This window comes from Daphnia carinata, chromosome 1 (genome assembly GCF_022539665.2).
Source record: "Daphnia carinata strain CSIRO-1 chromosome 1, CSIRO_AGI_Dcar_HiC_V3, whole genome shotgun sequence".
Taxonomy (NCBI): Eukaryota; Metazoa; Arthropoda; class Branchiopoda; order Diplostraca; family Daphniidae; genus Daphnia; species Daphnia carinata.
In genome coordinates, this window is record NC_081331.1 from 10,925,316 (window position 1) to 10,950,805 (window position 25,490).

General features: G+C 39.3%; 1 protein-coding gene and 6 long non-coding RNA genes across 25 annotated transcripts; 4 read left to right on the forward strand and 3 right to left on the reverse strand.

Moving 5' to 3' along the window:
• Positions 1-3,072: 3,072 nt before the first annotated feature.
• LOC130696886 (uncharacterized) lies at positions 3,073-6,592 on the reverse strand. Of its 7 annotated transcripts, XR_009421431.1 has the most exons (5): positions 4,940-6,586; positions 4,778-4,842; positions 4,621-4,701; positions 3,296-3,361; positions 3,073-3,208 (listed from the first exon to the last, which is right to left on the reverse strand). It is a non-coding gene; the product is annotated as an uncharacterized LOC130696886 (long non-coding RNA). The 7 variants fall into 7 exon arrangements; XR_009002739.2 differs by lacking the exons at positions 3,073-3,208; positions 3,296-3,361 and having other exon boundaries at positions 4,047-4,701; positions 4,940-6,470; positions 6,541-6,592; XR_009002745.1 differs by lacking the exons at positions 3,073-3,208; positions 3,296-3,361 and having other exon boundaries at positions 4,047-4,701; positions 4,940-5,145; positions 5,200-6,586.
• Positions 6,593-6,657: 65 nt separating this feature from the next.
• On the reverse strand, positions 6,658-8,056 carry LOC130696905 (uncharacterized). Of its 2 annotated transcripts, none has more exons than XR_009002752.2 (5): positions 7,563-8,056; positions 7,313-7,446; positions 7,019-7,173; positions 6,810-6,915; positions 6,658-6,728 (listed from the first exon to the last, which is right to left on the reverse strand). It is a non-coding gene; the product is annotated as an uncharacterized LOC130696905 (long non-coding RNA). The 2 variants fall into 2 exon arrangements; XR_009002750.2 differs by having other exon boundaries at positions 6,788-6,915.
• Positions 8,057-9,277: 1,221 nt separating this feature from the next.
• On the forward strand, positions 9,278-10,426 carry LOC130696915 (uncharacterized). 5 transcript variants are annotated; one of them, XR_009002757.2, is made up of 5 exons: positions 9,278-9,334; positions 9,428-9,449; positions 9,521-9,655; positions 9,718-10,063; positions 10,167-10,420. It is a non-coding gene; the product is annotated as an uncharacterized LOC130696915 (long non-coding RNA). The 5 variants fall into 5 exon arrangements; XR_009002755.2 differs by having other exon boundaries at positions 9,283-9,334; positions 9,428-9,655; XR_009002756.2 differs by having other exon boundaries at positions 9,302-9,449.
• A 2,772-nt stretch (positions 10,427-13,198) lies between these two features.
• LOC130695265 (uncharacterized) lies at positions 13,199-14,410 on the forward strand. Of its 2 annotated transcripts, none has more exons than XR_009002332.2 (5): positions 13,199-13,496; positions 13,622-13,755; positions 13,895-14,049; positions 14,153-14,258; positions 14,340-14,410. It is a non-coding gene; the product is annotated as an uncharacterized LOC130695265 (long non-coding RNA). The 2 variants fall into 2 exon arrangements; XR_009002330.2 differs by having other exon boundaries at positions 13,200-13,496; positions 14,153-14,280.
• A 70-nt stretch (positions 14,411-14,480) lies between these two features.
• LOC130695244 (uncharacterized) lies at positions 14,481-17,995 on the forward strand. Of its 7 annotated transcripts, XR_009421611.1 has the most exons (5): positions 14,482-16,127; positions 16,225-16,289; positions 16,366-16,446; positions 17,707-17,772; positions 17,860-17,995. It is a non-coding gene; the product is annotated as an uncharacterized LOC130695244 (long non-coding RNA). The 7 variants fall into 7 exon arrangements; XR_009421609.1 differs by lacking the exons at positions 17,707-17,772; positions 17,860-17,995 and having other exon boundaries at positions 14,481-14,527; positions 14,598-16,127; positions 16,366-17,021; XR_009002322.2 differs by lacking the exons at positions 17,707-17,772; positions 17,860-17,995 and adding an exon at positions 16,798-17,021.
• Positions 17,996-19,120: 1,125 nt separating this feature from the next.
• Positions 19,121-21,189, reverse strand: LOC130696383 (uncharacterized). The gene is made up of 6 exons (XR_009002615.1): positions 20,944-21,189; positions 20,819-20,876; positions 20,625-20,760; positions 20,371-20,554; positions 19,964-20,308; positions 19,121-19,860 (listed from the first exon to the last, which is right to left on the reverse strand). It is a non-coding gene; the product is annotated as an uncharacterized LOC130696383 (long non-coding RNA).
• A 1,574-nt stretch (positions 21,190-22,763) lies between these two features.
• Positions 22,764-24,508, forward strand: LOC130695217 (uncharacterized). Its single transcript, XM_057518341.2, has 4 exons — positions 22,764-23,268; positions 23,508-23,646; positions 23,728-23,885; positions 23,986-24,508. The coding sequence occupies exons 1-4, from the start codon at positions 23,205-23,207 to the stop codon at positions 24,213-24,215; spliced, it is 591 nt and encodes a 196-aa protein (XP_057374324.1). The 5' UTR covers positions 22,764-23,204; the 3' UTR covers positions 24,216-24,508.
• Positions 24,509-25,490: the final 982 nt, after the last annotated feature.

Sequence of the window (25,490 nt, forward strand, 5' to 3'; positions counted from 1 at the left end):
CGGTTTCGTTATTACAGGCATGTAAGCAATTTCAGTTAATTGTATCCCATTAGCAGTTAATTGAGTAGCGTGGCTGGAGAACAACGCGTGGCTGGAGGAACAATTGAAAAATGGATAAGATAATAAAACAAAAAAATGGTAAGTATAAACATTATTATATTGGTTTTCAATTATAAATTATTGTTTATTAGATCAAATTATGAAGCTGCAGGCCCAGTTATTGGAACAACACAAAATATTAGATAACAAAGCTAAGGATCGTAGGCCTAACACGTAATGATTCTATTTATTTGCTTTTATTCATTCGTGTTTTGTAGCTCAAAGTTTGAGTCTTCAAGCTCAGCTAGGGGAAAAGAACAAATTGGAACGGAACAGTTTCCAAACAGTGAAGGAGGTTTTTCAAAACTCATCTCAAACTGAACATGAGGATGAGTTGGCATTAGGCGAACACAGCCAGGTACCTAAAGTTTTCAAATAAGAATTCAAAATAAGTATAGAATTTAAAAAAAAACAGTTATTTATTGCTTAGTTATTCAGTCCACCACATGACAGTGTGTTAAATTTAAATTCTGTTAGTGCTGCACTAAAAGAATCGTTAGTAATAAACTCATGCAGTGAAGGAACTGAACAATTGTGGGAACATATTTGAGCCGAAAATGGGTGTGGTACAGAAACCCAGAAATAGCACGAGTTCAACATAAAACATGAATTAGGTACTTTTCGGTTTTTTGTCTATCGAAAAAGTATTTTTAATGCTATTATTTTGCATTCACAGAATTTTAGTGGGGGGATCAAGTCAAGTCTGGAAATGTTACAGGATGGAAGAGTCAGCCTGTAGTTGAAAAAACACTGAGAGTGCATTACCATTAAGGTGTGAGGTAAAGTAATAGAGTAATTCAAATTGTCTAATGAGAAATACCATCTTGTGTGAATGAATCCGGTACAACAGCAATCCTTTATAGTTCTGTCACAGCTAGAAGCCTCAAATAATTCTGCTTCTCTGACTAAACAACTTGTCCTTTACGTTCACAGTGTTGGTGAAACTGGGTACTTAAATGGCCCTAAAGATGTTTCATTTCGTTGGCATTGCAGCGATGAACATCATACATGGACTTTTTAGGTATGAAAGGAATTTTCTTGAAAATTTTTTGAATTTATGACAAAGCATTTCTCCTGCTTTTTGCCAACCATGTCTAATCTAAAAAAAAATTAATCCAATAGGAAAGGATTTTCAGCATACTGGGAACACAACTATCAACAATGCAACATTCTATGGGTGCTATTTTATCATTCAAGAGCCTTATACAATGATTTTCATCTACAATTTGTATGGCCTTTCCCAAGCTTCTGCCATAAGTTGAATCTATGAGTCATGTAAGTCACATGAGCAACAATTGAGATGCTTAATGGTGTTGTTTTTCTTTTCTCAGTATAGGTTAATAGTAACATTGGATCTGAAAAGATTCTTGGTTGGGGCAAGACACTGAATAAATTGTAATGATTGAATGGATGACATGACATTTCTATACTTAATTCGGATTCCCGAGACGGTATTTTATATTTAAAAAATTGAAGTGCATATCTGGGCTCCCTTCTTTCTGTAGCCCCGTTTCCCTTAAATTTTTAATAAGCCCGTAGGGGGTCATGCCCCTACTGTACGGTATATTTAAAAACAACATATACCGAGGTTTGGAGGGCTCTGGCCGGAAAGGGGACGTGGGGTGTCCGCTTAGTCCGATGATGTGTTCACGGAGGGCGATGTGGCTGCCCACAAATCCGAACTAAAGGTTAATCGCTCCTGTAAAAATGTTCCAAATCTTCAGCTCTTCTTCCGGCTTCTCTTAGCCAATCACCGGGTAATCTCCCCGGTGGGTCAACAAGGCAGTGTCTCCCCCTGCCTGGGTTGACGGCAACTTTTGAAAGGGCTATTGTGCCTTTTTAAAGTTGCAAAATCATTTATATGTGCAGAGTAATGTCAATACAATTTATTTTTTTTAAACAAAAAATAGCAAAACTTATGTTTTTAACTGCTCTCTTACTCTGCCCTTTCTTTTTTTTTATATTGCTTGGTCTTGTGTTTTCTGCTTGGCATTCTTCTAATTTCTTTCTTCATTTAATATTCTTACTTCGATAATCCATTTTAAGTCGTCTGGGATTTGAACCACAGAATTCTTGCACCATAGGCCAGCGTGCTACCGGTATGTCATACTACCCTTGTTAACATTGTTTCGGATTGTGATACCTATATAGATATTCAGTACACACTAGCTTATTGTTGAATGCATATTAGTTATTTGTAAGTTCATGGTTGGAATAATGGTAAAGCATGTGGTTGTCATGCTAGAATACTAGGGTTCGATCCCCATATCAGTTAATGTACAGCTAAATAATAAATACAAAATTAAATAGTGTAAAATCGTTTTTATTGTCCCTCCTTCCACCCACATATCCACCACTATTACATACATTTTAAAATACAGTACACAACATACAATACATACACAGATACACTTAAACTAACACGTTGGCTGCCACGCCACCATTTTCTACTGTCGCTAGTGTCGCTATCCTAGGGATAGCGACCAAGGGGGCCGGGTAGGCCGGGCTGACACGGCGATGAGACCTTTTTGGGAACGCACACCCCAGGTCTCATCAGCCGCATCGAAAAAGGGAATTCCCTGTGGTGCGTTGCCTAGGGGCCATTCGGCCAATCTTGGGCAGTGGCGCTGCTCCACCCCATGGCAGATAGACCATGGAGCAGAACAGCGCGGCCCGTCCCTGTCAAGCTACAAAAAAAAAGGGGATCAAAGTGGGTGGGTGGCAGCCAACGTGTTAGTTTGCAAAACATAATACAACATAAAACAAAACACAACCATACCACGAAGACGAGGCGACCACGAGGTGATGAAGGGGCGATAGGGGAGGCGTAGACGGCGTGACCACGAGGCGATGACAGGGCGACGACGACGGGCGAGGCGACGGGAGAGGCGAAGACGGGGCGACGGGCGAGGCGACGGGCAAGGCGACGGGCGAGGCGACGGGGAGACGGGCGAGACGGGCGAGGCGAAGACGGGCGAGGCGAAGACGGCTACAGGCGAGGCGACGGACGGGGCGAAAAGCCAGGCGACGAAGGATTATGAAGTGAAGAACGGGCAAAACTTAGAATTTTGATTCAATTTTGCGTGGAACAGAAGATGATGGCATAGTTCTAAATGATAAATATGAAGAAAACGTTACTACATGTGGAATATAATATTATTGGCATAATTATAACAGGGAAGGAAATTTACTTTACCCTGTTGTCCAAAGACGCAAAAGTTGTTGGGCTGGTAATTTTGCTGAAGGAGAAGGCTCGGCAGACCTACGATGGGATATTATATTTAAAGAATGGCAACAGTAGATAAGCCTCAAACTTAAAATACCAAACAGGACTGGCTGTGATGTCCATTTCTATGTAAGTTGGTTGGTAGTGGTTAATCATTGGAATCCAAACAAAGAGGGACACGATGCACTAGTCAGATTAAAGCTGTTTCTGATGACTAGGCAAAGGGTAGTCAAATGAGACAGTGGTGTGTTGGTTCTATCATTGGTGACCTTCCCACTGGTTAGTATGTCTTCCGTTGTAAGTTTTACAAAGCTAGATGTTAAAGTCAGAATCATGCCAATATTAACGGCCACACACAAGTTACATACCTCTAAATAGAGCAACAGAGTAGCATGATGGAATGCTAAGGTCATAGTTCTTTGACAGAGCAATTTGTGACAGTTTGGAATTGGCAGCTTGCATAGCTTGCAAGATTGCCCGTTACATGAAAAATGAAATATTTGGTTTGCTTCACGTCCAAAACGACACAGGGAATAAAACACTTAATAGTACTTAATTTTATACAACTTTTCACTGGAGTCTAACATTTTTAACAAAGACTTTCAAGCAGGATTAACTGCTTACACCACTGTCACACGTAAACATTCCACCATTTTGGAAGCGCAACAGCGACATCTAGTTTTTTTCTCAACAACCAAAATAAAAGTGAATCGAAGAAGAATTAGTGAACAAGTTGTTTATTAAAAAACCTCGGTATTACCATTAAAATACATGATTTAGATTGGAAATTTCACAGGGCTTTTTACAAGCGTGTCTGACCAGCATCAAACTGTAGTTTAAGAATAAATAATCTTACGTGTTTTTGTTTAAAATAGTACTTCCCATCTCTTGCCAGCTTTTAGTCGTATAAATATCAACACATAATCACCAGGTTTTTCTTGTGTCTTCTCGGTTAGAAAATGAAAATACAAAATGACAAGGTTAAGTCAAAACAACGAATTACTAGAAGATCAACTGTCGGTCACACAACATGATACAAAAACACGACATTTACATATAAAACAATCGGTTCGGTATTGCGAACGCCTGTGTGCCCTTTGCGCTAATACCAATTTAATGAAGATATTGACCAAAAAGAACGACATTTTAGTTTTTTGCGCTCGTCCCCAGAGTCAGACGATTGAACGTAAAAAGTATAAAACACGCTCAAAATAGCCCAGAGAAAACTGAATCGGATAGCGCGGAATAACACGCAGGAGAATACCGAGTAGTCTAACAAGAATAACGTTTATTACCTTTCAGCAGATTGTAAAACGGTGACAGTCAGTAGGATGTTTCGTATCCAATTGGAGACGCCTACGTAGATCCTTGGGAAACTAAAAATTTTGGGCAAATCAAACAGTCCTCAAAACCCACTTCCTGGTGACGCAAGTTCACATATTATTTACATACTTTAACGGCTGTTGATGCTAGCTGCAATTTTTCCGGCGCAATGTAAATCCATCAATATTAGTAACCTAGAAAGAGAAAGTTTCTATTAGAAGAAAATAAGGATGATTCTTAATGTTCCGAGAATAATTAAACTTCGATAGGTCTTATTTACTAATTACTCACCCGATTTAGTATGTGTCACGCACCCTTGTTTTGCGTAACAGCCAGACAGAGAAAACATTTTAAACCTTGGCTAAGGAGATCCGCCGGGCTCATCCAGGTTACGTGCTAGTGCTTTTCCATAAAACCTTCATTGTTAACTTGTTTGGAATTGATGTGACTCCTTGTTGTAATCATAGTAGGAGAGCAATCCCTTGATTTAATGTAATCTGGAAGGGAAAAATATTATAACGATTCAAGAAAAACATGGCTATTAAGATTACCACTAACTAAAATCTTAATCCTTTGAAGATAAGTTTTGTGCATTTCAAGAATTATTGAACATCAGAATTTTCTATTAATTCACCATCAGGACAGATTAATATGTACCACTGCTATTGAAAAATGTAGACTGTACGTGATGTGTGCGATAAAAAAATCCAGAAAAATATCTGTTAATTCAAGTTCATCTAATTTTCATCCATTCTACCATACCATTTCATTCCAACTACAGGGGAAACGGCCTCACGTGCAGAGACTTATCAAGGCGTATTCGGTTTTCTCAAGTATAAAGCACGCTTTGAAATAGATGGAATGTTTGTCTGTTGGAAAGCAAACGAAATCATCCAGAGCCATTTCGGTCAGTATGGGGACGAGTTGAGTGCAATCCGGCCGAAAACCTTCGACGAAATCAACAGAAAGCATTGAAAACTTCCTCGATCGACAACTGAATTCGACATCTTGTTAACTATATGTTTTGCCCTGATGAGGAATGAATCACACACTTCTGGGATTTAAACTACGATAGGCCTACTCCAATATACAGACATAATGCAATTTTAAAACATCCGCCGCGTATATTCGAGAAAGCCTATTAAGCATAAAATCAAAAGGTGTGTATATAGTTTACATGATGTGAAATAAGAAAAAAAAAATCACCCGAATTGTAAATTTATTAAATAAATCCCGTGCTTAAGGCTTCGCCTTTAGACCTTAGCCGGATTTAACTTCACCCCGTTCCCACACTGACCAAAACGGCTCTTAGTGATTCCGTTTCGTTCTGCCTGCATTTTCACTTTCAAAGAAATACATTAAACAAAGATAAATTTATACGTAATAAATAAATATCCGCAAGGAGGCCGTTCCCTTTGTAATTGGAATTAACTTTGAATTTGTGGAATAGAATGGTATAGTAAAATGGAGGACGATTGAGGGATTACTTATGACAAACTACGCAAGATATCTAGATGTTAGAATGATTTGGATCTAAATGGATGTCCTACCTCGTTCACATCACTTGAACATTTCAATTATATATGAATACGGGAAGAGCTTCTCAGCACTCAACTTCAGATTGAGAAGCGTAAAATTTTAAATAAATACTATTACTTGTATGGCTTCCAACTATTTTGAAGTTGAAGCTTTGCTGCTGTGCCAATTCCGGATGTTTAACTCTGTGTTTCTAATAACAAACCCTTATGATAATGGTAGATACATGGTTGCATGTTGCTGCGTAGTCGGTTGTTTTAAAGACGAATGCTTCCTTTTCTTTGCTCTCGTTTCACAGATAAGAAAGACTTCAGATTAATATAGCACATAAAAGAATTATACGACTCAAACCTTACCTAGGCCATGGTTATTTCAGACATCAGCAGCGTTGGCAATACAAGACGCACTGAAAACGTGATACAATTTTGAAAATGTTTTAGTAATGATTAAAATGGAATCTCAAAACGACATGCCTTGCTTATAGAAGAATAAGGTTTTCACAGCTAAACGCAAAGTCCTCGAAGTACATAGCGTAAAGTGAAAGCTGTAACAAAAATAAATTAAGAAAACAATTAATGAATAAATATTTGTATAATAACGTACCACGTAGTATCTAGATTCCAACCTTTTTGTTGTTTTAGCCATGGCAACATGGATATCGACGGATAAACGTCAAACATGCGAAAAGCAGTACGGTAGTCCAAAAACTCTTATCGGTTTTCTATGTAAATCTAACATAACCATGCCCAAAAAGAAAAGAAATATGTATATATGATGAATTAAACATGTGGTCTAAAGAAGAATAGCAAAAGTCAGTTAATCATATAGCTTTACCATGAATGAGAACCTGCAACTGGTTACTGATGTAGTTTTTTCTTCAAACAGAAGCTTTCTTGTTGTCCACATACTGTTGTGTATATTTGTTGTTCCATATCGCCGTTGATTCCAAAAACAGAACTATGAACAAATCGAGCTCGCTGAAGACGTTTCTGAGCGTATAGAACAAAGTTATGAGCATGCAAAAACTTCCATTGCATACCTAAGAGAGCTTAAAAGAACTTCAACTTCTATTTCTTCACCTGACTAACTCTTTCTTTTAAGATGACTATTACTAACTATGGAACTAACCTGGAAAAAGTAGTACTATGGGGTTCTTAGAGGCGACAGCAAGACTCCATGTTTGAAGAGTAGCAGCCTGGATGAACACAGAAGCGCCGGGGGATAGGTAGATTTTCTTCGGCCGCCAAGTGGCGCTAATTTTCCTTAGGAGTAGGTGAAAGAATATGAAAGAAGTTTTAGATTTATATAAATTTGTCAATTTTAAATAGTCTACTAGTACTAATGGTGTTAGATACAAAAAGGAACAACAAAAACTTACAGGTATCGAATTGGGTCACATATCCCGATCATAAGCGTCTGCATCCACGAGCCGTCTTTCAGGCCGTGGGGAGGCTAACGAACAGCCTACGTTCAATGTTCCCCTCTTCTCCACCCTTCAGTTTGTGGGTCGATCCTTAACGTGTAGTGAACAGTACTACAGATCGATTTTTAGCCTGGCAAGGCTTTTTTTGCCATTTTTAGCCTGGCAAGGCTTTTTTTTGCCATTTTTAGCCTGGCAAGGCTTTTTTGGTGTACCATTTAGCCCCGTTATAGTAGGCATGGCTCTTCTTTTCTCTCTTCTTTTATTCTTTCTTCTTTTATTCTTTCTTCTTTTATTCTTTCTTCTTTTATTCTTTCTTCTTCTTTTCTTTCTTGAATGAGTAGAATCTTGCGTATCTTGAATGATGAATTGGAGGGAAAGGGAGGGAGGGCAATTGGCGGTGGCGGGACTTGAACCCGGGGCCCTCAGAATGCGAAGCGAAGGTGGTAACCACTGTGCCAGGACCGCACATCCCAAACAAATTTTGCTTTGGGTGTCACCCATTGAAATAGGTAGCTTATGAAGCAATGGAATAGTGTAGTATGGCGCTATGGCTTAGTATACGGCTACCATGCTGATTTCACGGGTTCGATTCTATGTTTTTATAATTATATTAATATTTTTTTTTTACGTTTAGCAACGCACTAGTAACTTTTGCCCGTGCAAGACCTGGGGATAGCGCATTTTAACGCTTCTTTTTCTTAATTTTAGTCGGTCAATCGTTAATTTGAGCCTAATTTATTCGTTATTTTGCCGTCTAATTTTAATTCTTTTTTCATATTAAAACACTCCCTATTTTTGCCCGCAAACCCTCTCACTTTATTTATTTACTAGTAACGTTGAGCCCGTCCACGGCCGGGGGATAGTTGGCGCTAGCGTATTTTTACGCTATTTTTAAGAAAATTGACCCATGCCTATTTTTTGCCCGTCTACTCTTAATTCTATTCATCAATCAAGAGTTCCCCTTTCATCCCCGCCGACCCACTCATTGTTTCTGCCGGCCATCCCCTCACTTTCTCTGCCCAACCACACTTTACCCGTCGACCCCCTCTCTGCCCGTCAACCCACACTCTGCCCGTCAACTCCCATTCTGCCCCCAAAAATGCCTACTGGGGGAACATCTACCTTTTTTTTGCATTTGCCCACCCTTTCGTCACAGTCTCGGCCCGTCAACACCCCCGCTATAGTTGTCCGTCCATCCATTTTTTGCTTCTGCCCGCTAAGAAGCCCGCTGTTATTGCCCGTAGACCCTCTCTCTGCCCGTCAGCCCCCGTTCTGCCCGTCGGCCCCCTCGCTGCCCGTCGACCCACTCATCTGCCCGTCGGCCCACGCGCTGCCTGTCGACCCACGCGCTTCCCGTGACGTGACTCGTGATGTGACAGACACAGGCTCCTCCTCTTCAAAGACATCATGTGTCGCCATCTAGGTAAAATCCAGTTCAGTCAGATTCAAACAAAAAACAAGCTTAACTTTGTCTTTACTTATTTTCTCAGAAATCTGGATTGCTATAAAAACCCATGATTTTGAATCGAAATTCAACGATGATGTCGGAAAACCAGTGCGTTTTTAGTTGCGTTTTTTCGGAACGAATATCGTTTGGCCTTTCGAAAATCGATTAAAGGATCCGATAAGCAAGAACCCATTTGGCGTAGTCAATGGGGGGGGGGGGGGGGGGGGGTGTAAAACGGATTGCCATAGTTTGCATCAAACTTACCCATTCGGCAACCCAAGTGTGCATATGTTTTTCTTTGATAATTATTTTATTTTGCTACTATGCTTGGTAAACTGCAATTATGCCCAATATTTTTACCTTTGCATTTTAGGTCTTCTCTTCTATGTCACTAAGTACTATAGGGAAGGGAATAACTGAAGTTGATTGAGATCTATTCTGATTCTCCTGATATCCATCTCAACAGGTTTTTATTTGCTTTTCAACATCCATTTCATAGTGGGACGTGTGGCTTTGATTAATATTGCCATAAAGTCTGCCGAAAATGGGTGTGGTACGGAAACCCAGAAACGGCATGAGCTCAACATCAAACATGGATTAGGTACTTTTTGGTTTTTTGTCTATCGAAAAAGTATTTTTAATGCTATTGTTTTACATTCACAGAATTTTAGCGGGGGATCAAGTCAAGTCTGGAAGTGTTACAGGATGGAAGAGTGAGCCTACAGTTGAAAAAACACTGAGAGTGCATTGCCGTTAAGGTATGAGGTAAAGTAATAGAGTATGCAAATTGTCTAATGAGAAGTACCATCTTGTGTGAATGAATCCTGTATAACAGCAATCCTTTATAGTTCTGTCACAGCTAGAAGCCTCAAATAATTCTGCTTCTCTTGCTAAAGAACAACTTGTCCTTAACGTTCAGAGTGTTGGTGAAGCTGGGTACATAAATGGCCCTAAAGATGTTTCACTTCGCTGGCATTGCAGCGATGAACATCATACATGGACTCTTTAGGTATGAAAGAAATTTTCTTGAAAAATTTTTGAATTTATGACGAAGCATTTCTCCTCCTTTTTGCCAACCATGTCTAATCTACAAAAAAAAATTTATCCAATAGGAAAGGATTTTCAGCATACTGGGAACACAGCTATCAACAATGCAACATTCTACGGGTGCTATTTTATCATTCAAGAGCCTTATACAATGATTTTCATCTGCAATTTGTATGGCCTTTCCCAAGCTTCTGCCAGAAGTTGAATCTATGAGTCATGTAAGTCACATGAGCAACAATTGAGATGCTTAATGGTGTTTTGCTTTTCTCAGTATAGGTTGATAGTAACATTGGATCTGAAAAGATTCTTGGTTGGGGCAAGACACTGAATAAATTGCAATGATTGGATGGTTAACATGACATTTCTATACTTCATTCGGATTCCCGAGACGGTATTGAAGTGCATATCTGGGCTCCCTTCTTTCTGAGACGGTATTTTATATATATTAAAAAATTGAAGTGCATATCTGGGCAAGACTGCACAAACCGAATTAAAGGACCACACAATCTGCCCTTCTTTCTGAGGCCCCGTTTCCCCTAAATTTCTAATAAGGCCGTATTGTAGGAATATTGGCTTTGTGTTGCCCCTACTGTACGGTATATATAAAAATAACATATATCGCGGTTTGGAGGCTCTGGCCGGAAAAGGGGATGTGGGGGTCCGCTCACACAAGTCCGATGATGTGTTCACGGAGGGCGACGTCATTACTACCCACAAATCCGAATTAAAGGTTAATCGCTCCTGTAATAAAATGTTCCAAATCTTCAGCTCTTCTTCCGGCTTCTCTTAGCCAATCACCGGGTAAGCTCCCCGGTGGGTCAACATGGCAGTGTGACCCCCTACGGCCTTATTAGAAATTTAGGGGAAACGGGGCCTCAGAAAGAAGGGAGCCCAGATATGAACTTCAATTTTTTAAATATAAAATACCGTCTCGGGAATCCGAATGTATAGAAATGTCATGTTAACCATCCAATCATTGCAATTTATTCAGTGTCTTGCCCCAACCAAGCAATGTTACTATCAACCTTGAAAGGTTGCTCTTGTGACCATAGATTTTTAAAGTTGCAAAATCATGATTAGCATAGAATGTTGCAGATAGTAATGTCAATGCAATTTATTTTTTTAAACTAAAAAAAAGCAAACATCTTTAGGGCCATTTATGTACCCAGCTTTCACTCTGAACGTTGATGAGGCTTTAGCTGTGACAGAACTATAAAGGATTGCAGGATTCATTCACACAAGATGGTACTTCTCATTAGACAATTTGCATACTCTATTACTTTACTTACTGTGCGCTTGTTTTCCGTACCACACCCATTTTCGGCAGACTTTATGGCAATATTAATCAAAGCCACACGTCCCACTATGAAATGGATGTTGAAAAGCAAATAAAAACCTGTTGAGATGGATATCAGGAGAATCAGAATAGATCTCAATCAACTTCAGTTATTCCCTTCCCTATAGTACTTAGTGACATAGAAGAGAAGACCTAAAATGCAAAGGTAAAAATATTGGGCATAATTGCAGTTTACCAAGCATAGTAGCAAAATAAAATAATTATCAAAGAAAAACATATGCACACTTGGGTTGCCGAATGGGTAAGTTTGATGCAAACTATGGCAATCCGTTTTAAACCCCCCCCCCCCCCCCCCCATTGACTACGCCAAATGGGTTCTTGCTTATCGGATCCTTTAATCGATTTTCGAAAGGCCAAACGATATTCGTTCCGAAAAAACGCAACTAAAAACGCACTGGTTTTCCGACATCATCGTTGAATTTCGATTCAAAATCATGGGTTTTTATAGCAATCCAGATTTCTGAGAAAATAAGTAAAGACAAAGTTAAGCTTGTTTTTTGTTTGAATCTGACTGAACTGGATTTTACCTAGATGGCGACACATGATGTCTTTGAAGAGGAGGAGCCTGTGTCTGTCACATCACGAGTCACGTCACGGGAAGCGCGTGGGTCGACAGGCAGCGCGTGGGCCGACGGGCAGATGAGTGGGTCGACGGGCAGCGAGGGGGCCGACGGGCAGAACGGGGGCTGACGGGCAGAGAGAGGGTCTACGGGCAATAACAGCGGGCTTCTTAGCGGGCAGAAGCAAAAAATGGATGGACGGACAACTATAGCGGGGGTGTTGACGGGCCGAGACTGTGACGAAAGGGTGGGCAAATGCAAAAAAAAGGTAGATGTTCCCCCAGTAGGCATTTTTGGGGGCAGAATGGGAGTTGACGGGCAGAGTGTGGGTTGACGGGCAGAGAGGGGGTCGACGGGTAAAGTGTGGTTGGGCAGAGAAAGTGAGGGGATGGCCGGCAGAAACAATGAGTGGGTCGGCGGGGATGAAAGGGGAACTCTTGATTGATGAATAGAATTAAGAGTAGACGGGCAAAAAATAGGCATGGGTCAATTTTCTTAAAAATAGCGTAAAAATACGCTAGCGCCAACTATCCCCCGGCCGTGGACGGGCTCAACGTTACTAGTAAATAAATAAAGTGAGAGGGTTTGCGGGCAAAAATAGGGAGTGTTTTAATATGAAAAAAGAATTAAAATTAGACGGCAAAATAACGAATAAATTAGGCTCAAATTAACGATTGACCGACTAAAATTAAGAAAAAGAAGCGTTAAAATGCGCTATCCCCAGGTCTTGCACGGGCAAAAGTTACTAGTGCGTTGCTAAACGTAAAAAAAAATATTAATATAATTATAAAAACATAGAATCGAACCCGTGAAATCAGCATGGTAGCCGTATACTAAGCCATAGCGCCATACTACACTATTCCATTGCTTCATAAGCTACCTATTTCAATGGGTGACACCCAAAGCAAAATTTGTTTGGGATGTGCGGTCCTGGCACAGTGGTTACCACCTTCGCTTCGCATTCTGAGGGCCCCGGGTTCAAGTCCCGCCACCGCCAATTTCCCTCCCTCCCTTTCCCTCCAATTCATCATTCAAGATACGCAAGATTCTACTCATTCAAGAAAGAAAAGAAGAAGAAAGAAAAAAAAGAAGAAAGAAAAAAAGAAGAAAGAAAAAAAGAAGAAAGAATAAAAGAAGAAAGAATAAAAGAAGAGAAAAAAAGAAGAAAGAATAAAAGAAGAGAGAAAAGAAGAGCCATGCCTACTATAACGGGGCTAAATGGTACACCAAAAAAGCCTTGCCAGGCTAAAAATGGCAAAAAAAAGCCTTGCCAGGCTAAAAATGGCAAAAAAAGCCTTGCCAGGCTAAAAATCGATCTGTAGTACTGTTCACTACACGTTAAGGATCGACCCACAAACTGAAGGGTGGAGAAGAGGGGAACATTGAACGTAGGCTGTTCGTTAGCCTCCCCACGGCCTGAAAGACGGCTCGTGGATGCAGACGCTTATGATCGGGATATGTGACCCAATTCGATACCTGTAAGTTTTTGTTGTTCCTTTTTGTATCTAACACCATTACGTACAGTAGTACTAGTAGACTATTTAAAATTGACAAATTTATATAAATTTAAAACTTCTTTCATATTCTTTCACCTACTCCTAAGGAAAATTAGCGCCACTTGGCGGCCGAAGAAAATCTACCTATCCCCCGGCGCTTCTGTGTTCATCCAGGCTGCTACTCTTCAAACATGGAGTCTTGCTGTCGCCTCTAAGAACCCCATAGTACTACTTTTTCCAGGTTAGTTCCATAGTTAGTAATAGTCATCTTAAAAGAAAGAGTTAGTCAGGTGAAGAAATAGAAGTTGAAGTTCTTTTAAGCTCTCTTAGGTATGCAATGGAAGTTTTTGCATGCTCATAACTTTGTTCTATACGCTCAGAAACGTCTTCAGCGAGCTCGATTTGTTCATAGTTCTGTTTTTGGAATCAACGGCGATATGGAACAACAAATATACACAACAGTATGTGGACAACAAGAAAGCTTCTGTTTGAAGAAAAAACTACATCAGTAACCAGTTGCAGGTTCTCATTCATGGTAAAGCTATATGATTAACTGACTTTTGCTATTCTTCTTTAGACCACATGTTTAATTCATCATATATACATATTTCTTTTCTTTTTGGGCATGGTTATGTTAGATTTACATAGAAAACCGATAAGAGTTTTTGGACTACCGTACTGCTTTTCGCATGTTTGACGTTTATCCGTCGATATCCATGTTGCCATGGCTAAAACAACAAAAAGGTTGGAATCTAGATACTACGTGGTACGTTATTATACAAATATTTATTCATTAATTGTTTTCTTAATTTATTTTTGTTACAGCTTTCACTTTACGCTATGTACTTCGAGGACTTTGCGTTTAGCTGTGAAAACCTTATTCTTCTATAAGCAAGGCATGTCGTTTTGAGATTCCATTTTAATCATTACTAAAACATTTTCAAAATTGTATCACGTTTTCAGTGCGTCTTGTATTGCCAACGCTGCTGATGTCTGAAATAACCATGGCCTAGGTAAGGTTTGAGTCGTATAATTCTTTTATGTGCTATATTAATCTGAAGTCTTTCTTATCTGTGAAACGAGAGCAAAGAAAAGGAAGCATTCGTCTTTAAAACAACCGACTACGCAGCAACATGCAACCATGTATCTACCATTATCATAAGGGTTTGTTATTAGAAACACAGAGTTAAACATCCGGAATTGGCACAGCAGCAAAGCTTCAACTTCAAAATAGTTGGAAGCCATACAAGTAATAGTATTTATTTAAAATTTTACGCTTCTCAATCTGAAGTTGAGTGCTGAGAAGCTCTTCCCGTATTCATATATAATTGAAATGTTCAAGTGATGTGAACGAGGTAGGACATCCATTTAGATCCAAATCATTCTAACATCTAGATATCTTGCGTAGTTTGTCATAAGTAATCCCTCAATCGTCCTCCATTTTACTATACCATTCTATTCCACAAATTCAAAGTTAATTCCAATTACAAAGGGAACGGCCTCCTTGCGGATATTTATTTATTACGTATAAATTTATCTTTGTTTAATGTATTTCTTTGAAAGTGAAAATGCAGGCAGAACGAAACGGAATCACTAAGAGCCGTTTTGGTCAGTGTGGGAACGGGGTGAAGTTAAATCCGGCTAAGGTCTAAAGGCGAAGCCTTAAGCACGGGATTTATTTAATAAATTTACAATTCGGGTGATTTTTTTTTCTTATTTCACATCATGTAAACTATATACACACCTTTTGATTTTATGCTTAATAGGCTTTCTCGAATATACGCGGCGGATGTTTTAAAATTGCATTATGTCTGTATATTGGAGTAGGCCTATCGTAGTTTAAATCCCAGAAGTGTGTGATTCATTCCTCATCAGGGCAAAACATATAGTTAACAAGATGTCGAATTCAGTTGTCGATCGAGGAAGTTTTCAATGCTTTCTGTTGATTTCGTCGAAGGTTTTCGGCCGGATTGCACTCAACTCGTCCCCATACTGACCGAAATGGCTCTGGATGATTTCGTTTGCTTTCCAACAGACAAACATTCCATCTATTTCAAAGCGTGCTTTATACTTGAGAAAACCGAATACGCCTTGATAAGTCTCTGCACGTGAGGCCGTTTCCCCTGTAGTTGGAATGAAATGGTATGGTAGAATGGATGAAAATTAGATGAACTTGAATTAACAGATATTTTTCTGGATTTTTTTATCGCACACATCACGTACAGTCTACATTTTTCAATAGCAGTGGTACATATTAATCTGTCCTGATGGTGAATTAATAGAAAATTCTGATGTTCAATAATTCTTGAAATGCACAAAACTTATCTTCAAAGGATTAAGATTTTAGTTAGTGGTAATCTTAATAGCCATGTTTTTCTTGAATCGTTATAATATTTTTCCCTTCCAGATTACATTAAATCAAGGGATTGCTCTCCTACTATGATTACAACAAGGAGTCACATCAATTCCAAACAAGTTAACAATGAAGGTTTTATGGAAAAGCACTAGCACGTAACCTGGATGAGCCCGGCGGATCTCCTTAGCCAAGGTTTAAAATGTTTTCTCTGTCTGGCTGTTACGCAAAACAAGGGTGCGTGACACATACTAAATCGGGTGAGTAATTAGTAAATAAGACCTATCGAAGTTTAATTATTCTCGGAACATTAAGAATCATCCTTATTTTCTTCTAATAGAAACTTTCTCTTTCTAGGTTACTAATATTGATGGATTTACATTGCGCCGGAAAAATTGCAGCTAGCATCAACAGCCGTTAAAGTATGTAAATAATATGTGAACTTGCGTCACCAGGAAGTGGGTTTTGAGGACTGTTTGATTTGCCCAAAATTTTTAGTTTCCCAAGGATCTACGTAGGCGTCTCCAATTGGATACGAAACATCCTACTGACTGTCACCGTTTTACAATCTGCTGAAAGGTAATAAACGTTATTCTTGTTAGACTACTCGGTATTCTCCTGCGTGTTATTCCGCGCTATCCGATTCAGTTTTCTCTGGGCTATTTTGAGCGTGTTTTATACTTTTTACGTTCAATCGTCTGACTCTGGGGACGAGCGCAAAAAACTAAAATGTCGTTCTTTTTGGTCAATATCTTCATTAAATTGGTATTAGCGCAAAGGGCACACAGGCGTTCGCAATACCGAACCGATTGTTTTATATGTAAATGTCGTGTTTTTGTATCATGTTGTGTGACCGACAGTTGATCTTCTAGTAATTCGTTGTTTTGACTTAACCTTGTCATTTTGTATTTTCATTTTCTAACCGAGAAGACACAAGAAAAACCTGGTGATTATGTGTTGATATTTATACGACTAAAAGCTGGCAAGAGATGGGAAGTACTATTTTAAACAAAAACACGTAAGATTATTTATTCTTAAACTACAGTTTGATGCTGGTCAGACACGCTTGTAAAAAGCCCTGTGAAATTTCCAATCTAAATCATGTATTTTAATGGTAATACCGAGGTTTTTTTAATAAACAACTTGTTCACTAATTCTTCTTCGATTCACTTTTATTTTGGTTGTTGAGAAAAAAACTAGATGTCGCTGTTGCGCTTCCAAAATGGTGGAATGTTTACGTGTGACAGTGGTGTAAGCAGTTAATCCTGCTTGAAAGTCTTTGTTAAAAATGTTAGACTCCAGTGAAAAGTTGTATAAAATTAAGTACTATTAAGTGTTTTATTCCCTGTGTCGTTTTGGACGTGAAGCAAACCAAATATTTCATTTTTCATGTAACGGGCAATCTTGCAAGCTATGCAAGCTGCCAATTCCAAACTGTCACAAATTGCTCTGTCAAAGAACTATGACCTTAGCATTCCATCATGCTACTCTGTTGCTCTATTTAGAGGTATGTAACTTGTGTGTGGCCGTTAATATTGGCATGATTCTGACTTTAACATCTAGCTTTGTAAAACTTACAACGGAAGACATACTAACCAGTGGGAAGGTCACCAATGATAGAACCAACACACCACTGTCTCATTTGACTACCCTTTGCCTAGTCATCAGAAACAGCTTTAATCTGACTAGTGCATCGTGTCCCTCTTTGTTTGGATTCCAATGATTAACCACTACCAACCAACTTACATAGAAATGGACATCACAGCCAGTCCTGTTTGGTATTTTAAGTTTGAGGCTTATCTACTGTTGCCATTCTTTAAATATAATATCCCATCGTAGGTCTGCCGAGCCTTCTCCTTCAGCAAAATTACCAGCCCAACAACTTTTGCGTCTTTGGACAACAGGGTAAAGTAAATTTCCTTCCCTGTTATAATTATGCCAATAATATTATATTCCACATGTAGTAACGTTTTCTTCATATTTATCATTTAGAACTATGCCATCATCTTCTGTTCCACGCAAAATTGAATCAAAATTCTAAGTTTTGCCCGTTCTTCACTTCATAATCCTTCGTCGCCTGGCTTTTCGCCCCGTCCGTCGCCTCGCCTGTAGCCGTCTTCGCCTCGCCCGTCTCCCCGTCTTCGCCTCGCCCGTCGCCTTGCCCGTCTCCCCGTCTTCGCCTCGCCCGTCGCCTTGCCCGTCGCCTCGCCCGTCGCCCCGTCTTCGCCTCTCCCGTCGCCTCGCCCGTCGTCGTCGCCCTGTCATCGCCTCGTGGTCACGCCGTCTACGCCTCCCCTATCGCCCCTTCATCACCTCGTGGTCGCCTCGTCTTCGTGGTATGGTTGTGTTTTGTTTTATGTTGTATTATGTTTTGCAAACTAACACGTTGGCTGCCACCCACCCACTTTGATCCCCTTTTTTTTTGTAGCTTGACAGGGACGGGCCGCGCTGTTCTGCTCCATGGTCTATCTGCCATGGGGTGGAGCAGCGCCACTGCCCAAGATTGGCCGAATGGCCCCTAGGCAACGCACCACAGGGAATTCCCTTTTTCGATGCGGCTGATGAGACCTGGGGTGTGCGTTCCCAAAAAGGTCTCATCGCCGTGTCAGCCCGGCCTACCCGGCCCCCTTGGTCGCTATCCCTAGGATAGCGACACTAGCGACAGTAGAAAATGGTGGCGTGGCAGCCAACGTGTTAGTTTAAGTGTATCTGTGTATGTATTGTATGTTGTGTACTGTATTTTAAAATGTATGTAATAGTGGTGGATATGTGGGTGGAAGGAGGGACAATAAAAACGATTTTACACTATTTAATTTTGTATTTATTATTTAGCTGTACATTAACTGATATGGGGATCGAACCCTAGTATTCTAGCATGACAACCACATGCTTTACCATTATTCCAACCATGAACTTACAAATAACTAATATGCATTCAACAATAAGCTAGTGTGTACTGAATATCTATATAGGTATCACAATCCGAAACAATGTTAACAAGGGTAGTATGACATACCGGTAGCACGCTGGCCTATGGTGCAAGAATTCTGTGGTTCAAATCCCAGACGACTTAAAATGGATTATCGAAGTAAGAATATTAAATGAAGAAAGAAATTAGAAGAATGCCAAGCAGAAAACACAAGACCAAGCAATATAAAAAAAAAGAAAGGGCAGAGTAAGAAAGCAGTTAAAAACATAAGTTTTGCTATTTTTTGTTTAAAAAAAATAAATTGTATTGACATTACTCTGCACATATAAATGATTTTGCAACTTTAAAAAGGCACAATAGCCCTTTCAAAAGTTGCCGTCAACCCAGGCAGGGGGAGACACTGCCTTGTTGACCCACCGGGGAGATTACCCGGTGATTGGCTAAGAGAAGCCGGAAGAAGAGCTGAAGATTTGGAACATTTTTACAGGAGCGATTAACCTTTAGTTCGGATTTGTGGGCAGCCACATCGCCCTCCGTGAACACATCATCGGACTAAGCGGACACCCCACGTCCCCTTTCCGGCCAGAGCCCTCCAAACCTCGGTATATGTTGTTTTTAAATATACCGTACAGTAGGGGCATGACCCCCTACGGGCTTATTAAAAATTTAAGGGAAACGGGGCTACAGAAAGAAGGGAGCCCAGATATGCACTTCAATTTTTTAAATATAAAATACCGTCTCGGGAATCCGAATTAAGTATAGAAATGTCATGTCATCCATTCAATCATTACAATTTATTCAGTGTCTTGCCCCTGCCAAGAATCTTTTCAGATCCAATGTTACTATTAACCTATGCTGAGAAAAGAAAAACAACACCATTAAGCATCTCAATTGTTGCTCATGTGACTTACATGACTTATAGATTCAACTTCTGGCAGAAGCTTGGGAAAGGCCATACAAATTGCAGATGAAAATCATTGTATAAGGCTCTTGAATGATAAAATAGCACCCATAGAATGTTGCATTGTTGTTAGTTGTGTTCCCAGTATGCTGAAAATCCTTTCCTATTGGATAAATTTTTTTTTTTAGATTAGACATGGTTGGCAAAAAGCAGGAGAAATGCTTTGTCATAAATTCAAAAAATTTTCAAGAAAATTCCTTTCATACCTAAAAAGTCCATGTATGATGTTTATCGCTGCAATGCCAACAAAATGAAACATGTTTAGGGCCATTTAAGTACCCAGCTTCACCAACACTCTGAACGTAAAGGACGAGTTGTTCTTTAGCAAGAGAAGCAGAATTATTTGAGGCTTCTAGCTGTGACAGAACTATAAAGGATTGCTGTTACACAGGATTCATTCACACAAGATGGTACTTCTCATTAGACAATTTGCATACTCTATTACTTTACCTCATACCTTAATGGTAATGCACTTTCAGTGTTTTTCAACTGTAGGCTCACTCTTCCATCCTGTAACACTTTCAGACTTGACTTGATCCCCCACTAAAATTCTGTGAATGCAAAATAATAGCATTAAAAATACTTTTTCGATAGACAAAAAACCGAAAAGTACCTAATTCACGTTTTATTTTGAACTCGTGCTATTTCTGGGTTTCCATACCACACCCATTTTCAGCCCAAATACGGTCTCACAATTGTTCACTTCCTTCGCTGCACGGACTTATTACTAACAATTCTTTTAGTGCAGCACTAACAGAATTTAACTTTAACACACTGTCAGGTGGTAGACTGAATAACTAAACAATAAATAATTGTCTGTTAAAATTCTATACTTATTTTGAATTCTTATTTGAAAAGTTTAGGTACCTGACTCTGTTCGCCTAATGCCAATTCATCCTCATGTTCAGTTAGGGATGAGTTTGGAAAAACCTCCTTCACTGTTTGGAAACTGTTCCGTTCCAATTTTTTCCCCCTAGCTGAGCTTGGAGACTCAAAATTTGAGCTACAAATCACAAATGAATAAAAGCAAATAAATAGAATCATTATGTATTAGGCCTTACCATCCTTAGCTTTGCTGTTATCTAATATTTTGTGTTGTTCCAATAATTGGGCCTGCAGCTTCATAATTTGATGTAATAAACAATAATTAATAATTGAAAATCAATATAATAATGTTTATACTTACCATCCTTTTGTTGTATTATCTTATCCATTTTAACATATTTTTCTCCATCCACGCTACTCGACTAACTGACAATGGGATCCAATGGACTCAAATTGACATGCCAGTAATAACGATTCTGACCGGTAGATGGCTACGGATCGGAAAAAAAAGTGTGATTTTCTTTTTTTTTTTGGCGAAATTTTTTTTTTTTTTTTGTGTAAAACGGATTGTCATATTGCCATACTTTACTGATAAACACTAGAGGTTAAAGGGAAATATAACGGCTGGACATCTTTTACGGTTAGCTGCAAAATTTCATCATGAAATCTGGAATGAAAAAGAAAATTCAGATCAAGGTGAAATGTGGCTACAGAAAAGATGAGAGAACCTATTAATTGTGCTTCACTTTGACTGAATCAAATACCATAATATGGGATATCTGGACTACATTTTTAATGGGAACTTAGCTATGCACTTCACTTTGAGCATACCATGGGTGAGGGTTGGACCAAAATATCCATATCCTTTTAACAATACTGATAGTTTTCAATAAAAATATATCCACCTCCACCAAAGTGTGGGCTTGTCACATGGAAGTTTCCTTTCTGTAATTTAAGACATTTTGTTTAATAAACTCATGATCTGGAAACCATCAATCAATTACCAAATTGTTTAAGAAGACATGTTTGGCAAATGACAGTCATTGATAGAAAATCAACAATCTTTGTGCACCTCTTCGATGGCTGAAAAGGCAAAACACTGCTCAAGAAAGAGGGCATGATCCAATTATTGCAACTGAATATTATCAGAGTAAACTCCAACCAAATATTCCAAAATGTTTTCAACTTCAGGCAACAGTTTAGGGAAAAGTTCACTAAGAAAATGTGAACATTCCCTTCGTTTAGCAGGGAATGTTGTTGTGGTTATAACAAACAATCAAAATTGTCTCACAGATTAGATGGGAAAATGGAAAGGGTTTCTCCCTAAGTAGTCCCATCAACCAGTACTGCCACATTACTGCCAATACAGAGAAGGAAATTCAAAAGGTATTTAAAAATTGAATAGATATTTTACCATCAGAATGATACTGCAACACATAGCTGTGGCAGACGTTTATTCTGTGAAAAATTTATCACATTGTAGAGTAGGCCTTGTCTAAAATGTAACGCGAATGCCATCACCTAAAAACAGAAAACTTCGATTACATTCCAGCATAACAAATATGTTGCATGCTTACATATCGTAAACATTGGATTTATACCGCAGACGACCCATCAAACGGTATAGCCATCTATTGGTAAGGTATCCAGTTTTACTTCACTCAACGGAACCCCGATGTTCAAGACATTAGGGGCTTGAAAATAAGCCCGACAAAATAAATAAGCCCAAACCAAAGTTGTCGCGCCAGTAAAAAAAAATATCAGGATTCCAAAAGTATCACGGATTGCCATATAGCAATCCGCTGAATAATCCGTTGAATAATCTTTGAAGTCCGATGTTTCACGCTAGCGCTGTAGCGTACTGGCGCGCTAGTAATGGTTTCGATTCGCACATACACTACTTTTATATTTTAGATTACTCCAAAACTATAAACTCTGCGTAAAAACAAATTCTATTTTCGTGTTCCTTAGTTAATTTTGAATCAGAATCATCTATAGTCATTTAGATTTAATGCTATTATTTTTTAACAGGAAAAAATTTTAAGCCCGACAATATAAGCCCGGGCATATTTTTTAACGCAACGACGACAAAAATTCGTCTGCAATTACCAGCAGACTTTGAAATATGGCAAACAACAAAGCGAGAGGACGTCTGCTAGAATAAGGTATTGGTTCCATTTTTTTCCGACCAATGCTGTTAAGCCTCAAAGAGGAAACATTTTTTTTTTCCAAAAACGGGCTACAACTTGATGAATAGCTTTCGCTTCCCTTGTCTGAACTGTTTGAACGGTCTGGTGCGCACGAGCGCAGCACGTCCTACAAATTAGTCCCGAAGATGTTTGTCATTTTGTTTTGTGCGTATATGTACAAAATTATACATACCTTTCAAGAGGGTTACCAGCCACTCCAACTTGCCGACAGTTTCAAAAGGATCGACCAGGTGTTCGGCTGTTTCTGCAATTCAGGAAAACTTTGTCGATTTCATATTTGTTTTCATCTTGAGCAAGATTCAACCCAACTCTGCTGAAAGTTTTTCGTTTGATCGAACTCCCTGAAATTTGCATTATTTGGCGTTCAGTCACGGTCTTATTTTCTACACAACAGAAACGATATCGACAGCTAATGGAAGTCCACTGGAACGCTGTTTTAATGTTGGTGAGCTTGGCCATGGCAGAAAGCGAACAAGGTAACTTTCGAGTCAACACATGTAGATTCAACAAGTCTTGTACGATGTTATAACGACATGAAAAATCCCAGTTCTTTATCGTTGCCGTTTAACAGTCTTCCCATCCAACCAAACTAAACTCTACATGGCGACCATTAACGAAATTTCCATTCAGCTAAGGCAGAAATTTTGGCTGTTTGTAAATGCACTCCCAGTAAGGTCAAAATGTAAAATAAATTTTTCGTTTGTCTGCATTAAAGACGAGGCAATTCAGTGCATCTGTACGACACGAATTTGCCAGGAGATGGCCGAGCCTGTCTGTACCACTTCCGGTTTATGTTACTCTCAGTACCTGGATCGTAGGGATGGAACTAATCCGGTCACCAAAGGCTGCGTCAAGTAATAATCCATGAGTTACATAGCATTAAAATGCTCGTCTTCTTTTTTTTTCTGTAACAAATCCGTTGAATTTATCACTAGCCTGAAGACACCTCTCCTGTGCGAAAACCGTCCACCAAAGAGCACGTCATCGCTGCGTGTTAGATGGCCCATTTTGCTCTGCTGTCGGACTCAAATGTGCAATAAAGAGGATTTGCGACTACAAGAGCTTACTCAAACTGATCGCACCGGACAACCTGGTAAGCACGAACTTCAAAATCTGATATAAACGATCATATATAACTGCCGAGAGTAATCGTTTTGGATGCTCGTTTTTACTTAAATTTAAATCTTAAAAAGGAGCCAGCGAGAGCGAAACTGCCGATAATATCGGTGAAGGCGCCATTCCCGTTCCAACCGATAAAACCAGCCATGGCGTATTGACGTTTAGTAACAACAATAATAACAGCCATAATAACAACACGCTGTCCAATCCAACTGTTTTGATCGTTTTCTGCGTTGGTATGGTCGTTTTATTGGCCATCGGTATCACGGGGTGTTGCGTTCTTCAGAGGCAACAAGTTTACTGATTGACGGTCTTCCACTATTAGCCGCTAGATGTCATGCACTCTCGTTTTTTTTTTTTTGCCTTTTTCGTCCCAATTTTTCCCCTTCGTTTCTCTTTATGGGTAGACAGCAAAATTTCTGTTTTCTTACAATCTTTTCTCGTCTTTCCTTTTTTTTATTGAGTAACAATGTGTACACAACGCATTCCTTTGCCCAAACATGTCGACTAACTAAAACGACGACTCGATTCCCATACCCCCCTTCGGGTGGTTGTATAACGCCGCTTATCAATTCCACAATAGAAAGAAAAAAACAATAAACCGAAACTAAGAGAAAATTCACAAGTTTTTGTTTCACTGCGACACAATTAAAGTAAACAAGTTGCCCCAAAATCTATTTGAATAAAAACAGAGCCACGCAATTCAATTTACATTTCAACGAGAAGATAATGATGATTGACCGAACCCATTCTACTAGTCCCTGTCATCATCATCAAAGAACTGATTTTGAGCGTAGACAAGCAAGAATTTAAAGTAAGAAATAAATAAATAAAGAAAGAAAGAAAAAGAAATTAAAATGAGAACGATGAAAATTCTGTTGAATGTTTGGTTTTCCACCTGTCGAGAATGTAACACATTGACCTGATGAGGCTCAACCTGAAAGGGAAATCAGGCAGAAAAGGAGAAGAAGAAGAAGAAGAAGAAGATAAAAAGAACTCAACGGTGGGAAGAGGGAGAGAAGAATAAAGAGACAAGAGACCCAAAGAAGGAGGAAACCTGTCGATAAAGATCGTCCAAGAAAAGGGCAAGAATGTCGAGAGCTTCTTCTTTAATGTCCCCTCCATCCTAGTGTGTCCCTCGTCCTCGAAGACAAAAACCTGTCAGCAAATATCCACAAGGAAGAAGAAAAGAGCTCCCTCCCTACTCCTCCTCCGTCCGATCGATAACATCTATTGACAGACTTATTTGACGACGTATAGAATGTTAAATTATCATCTCGTCCCTTCTATTCTCTCTTTCTGGCTTGTCTCTGCGATGACGGCCATCAGAAGCAGTTTCTCTAGCTCGAATTTAAATATTGCCCAACTGGAAAACAAAAATAAATATCGACACTGGACGGGCAGGCTTATGCATTGCGGCACTCAGTGCTACACATTAAAACACATCACTAACGTCTATTAAGAGCAGGTACAATGCGACATACCTATGGCGGTAAGAATGTCTAATTCTATTTGTTTTTGTTGTTTTTTATTCCCCAAATAGTTTTTTTTATCGGACATTTTCCTTTTAGGAAAAAGG

Coding starts and splice junctions, on each gene's coding strand:
- LOC130695217 (XM_057518341.2), top strand. CDS start 23,205: ATGGAAGTCCACTGGAACGCTGTTTTAATGTTGGTGAGCTTGGCCATG. Junction 23,269..23,507: donor CATGGCAGAAAGCGAACAAG/GTAACTTTCGAG, acceptor TCTGCATTAAAG/ACGAGGCAATTCAGTGCATC. Junction 23,647..23,727: donor GTCACCAAAGGCTGCGTCAA/GTAATAATCCAT, acceptor ATTTATCACTAG/CCTGAAGACACCTCTCCTGT.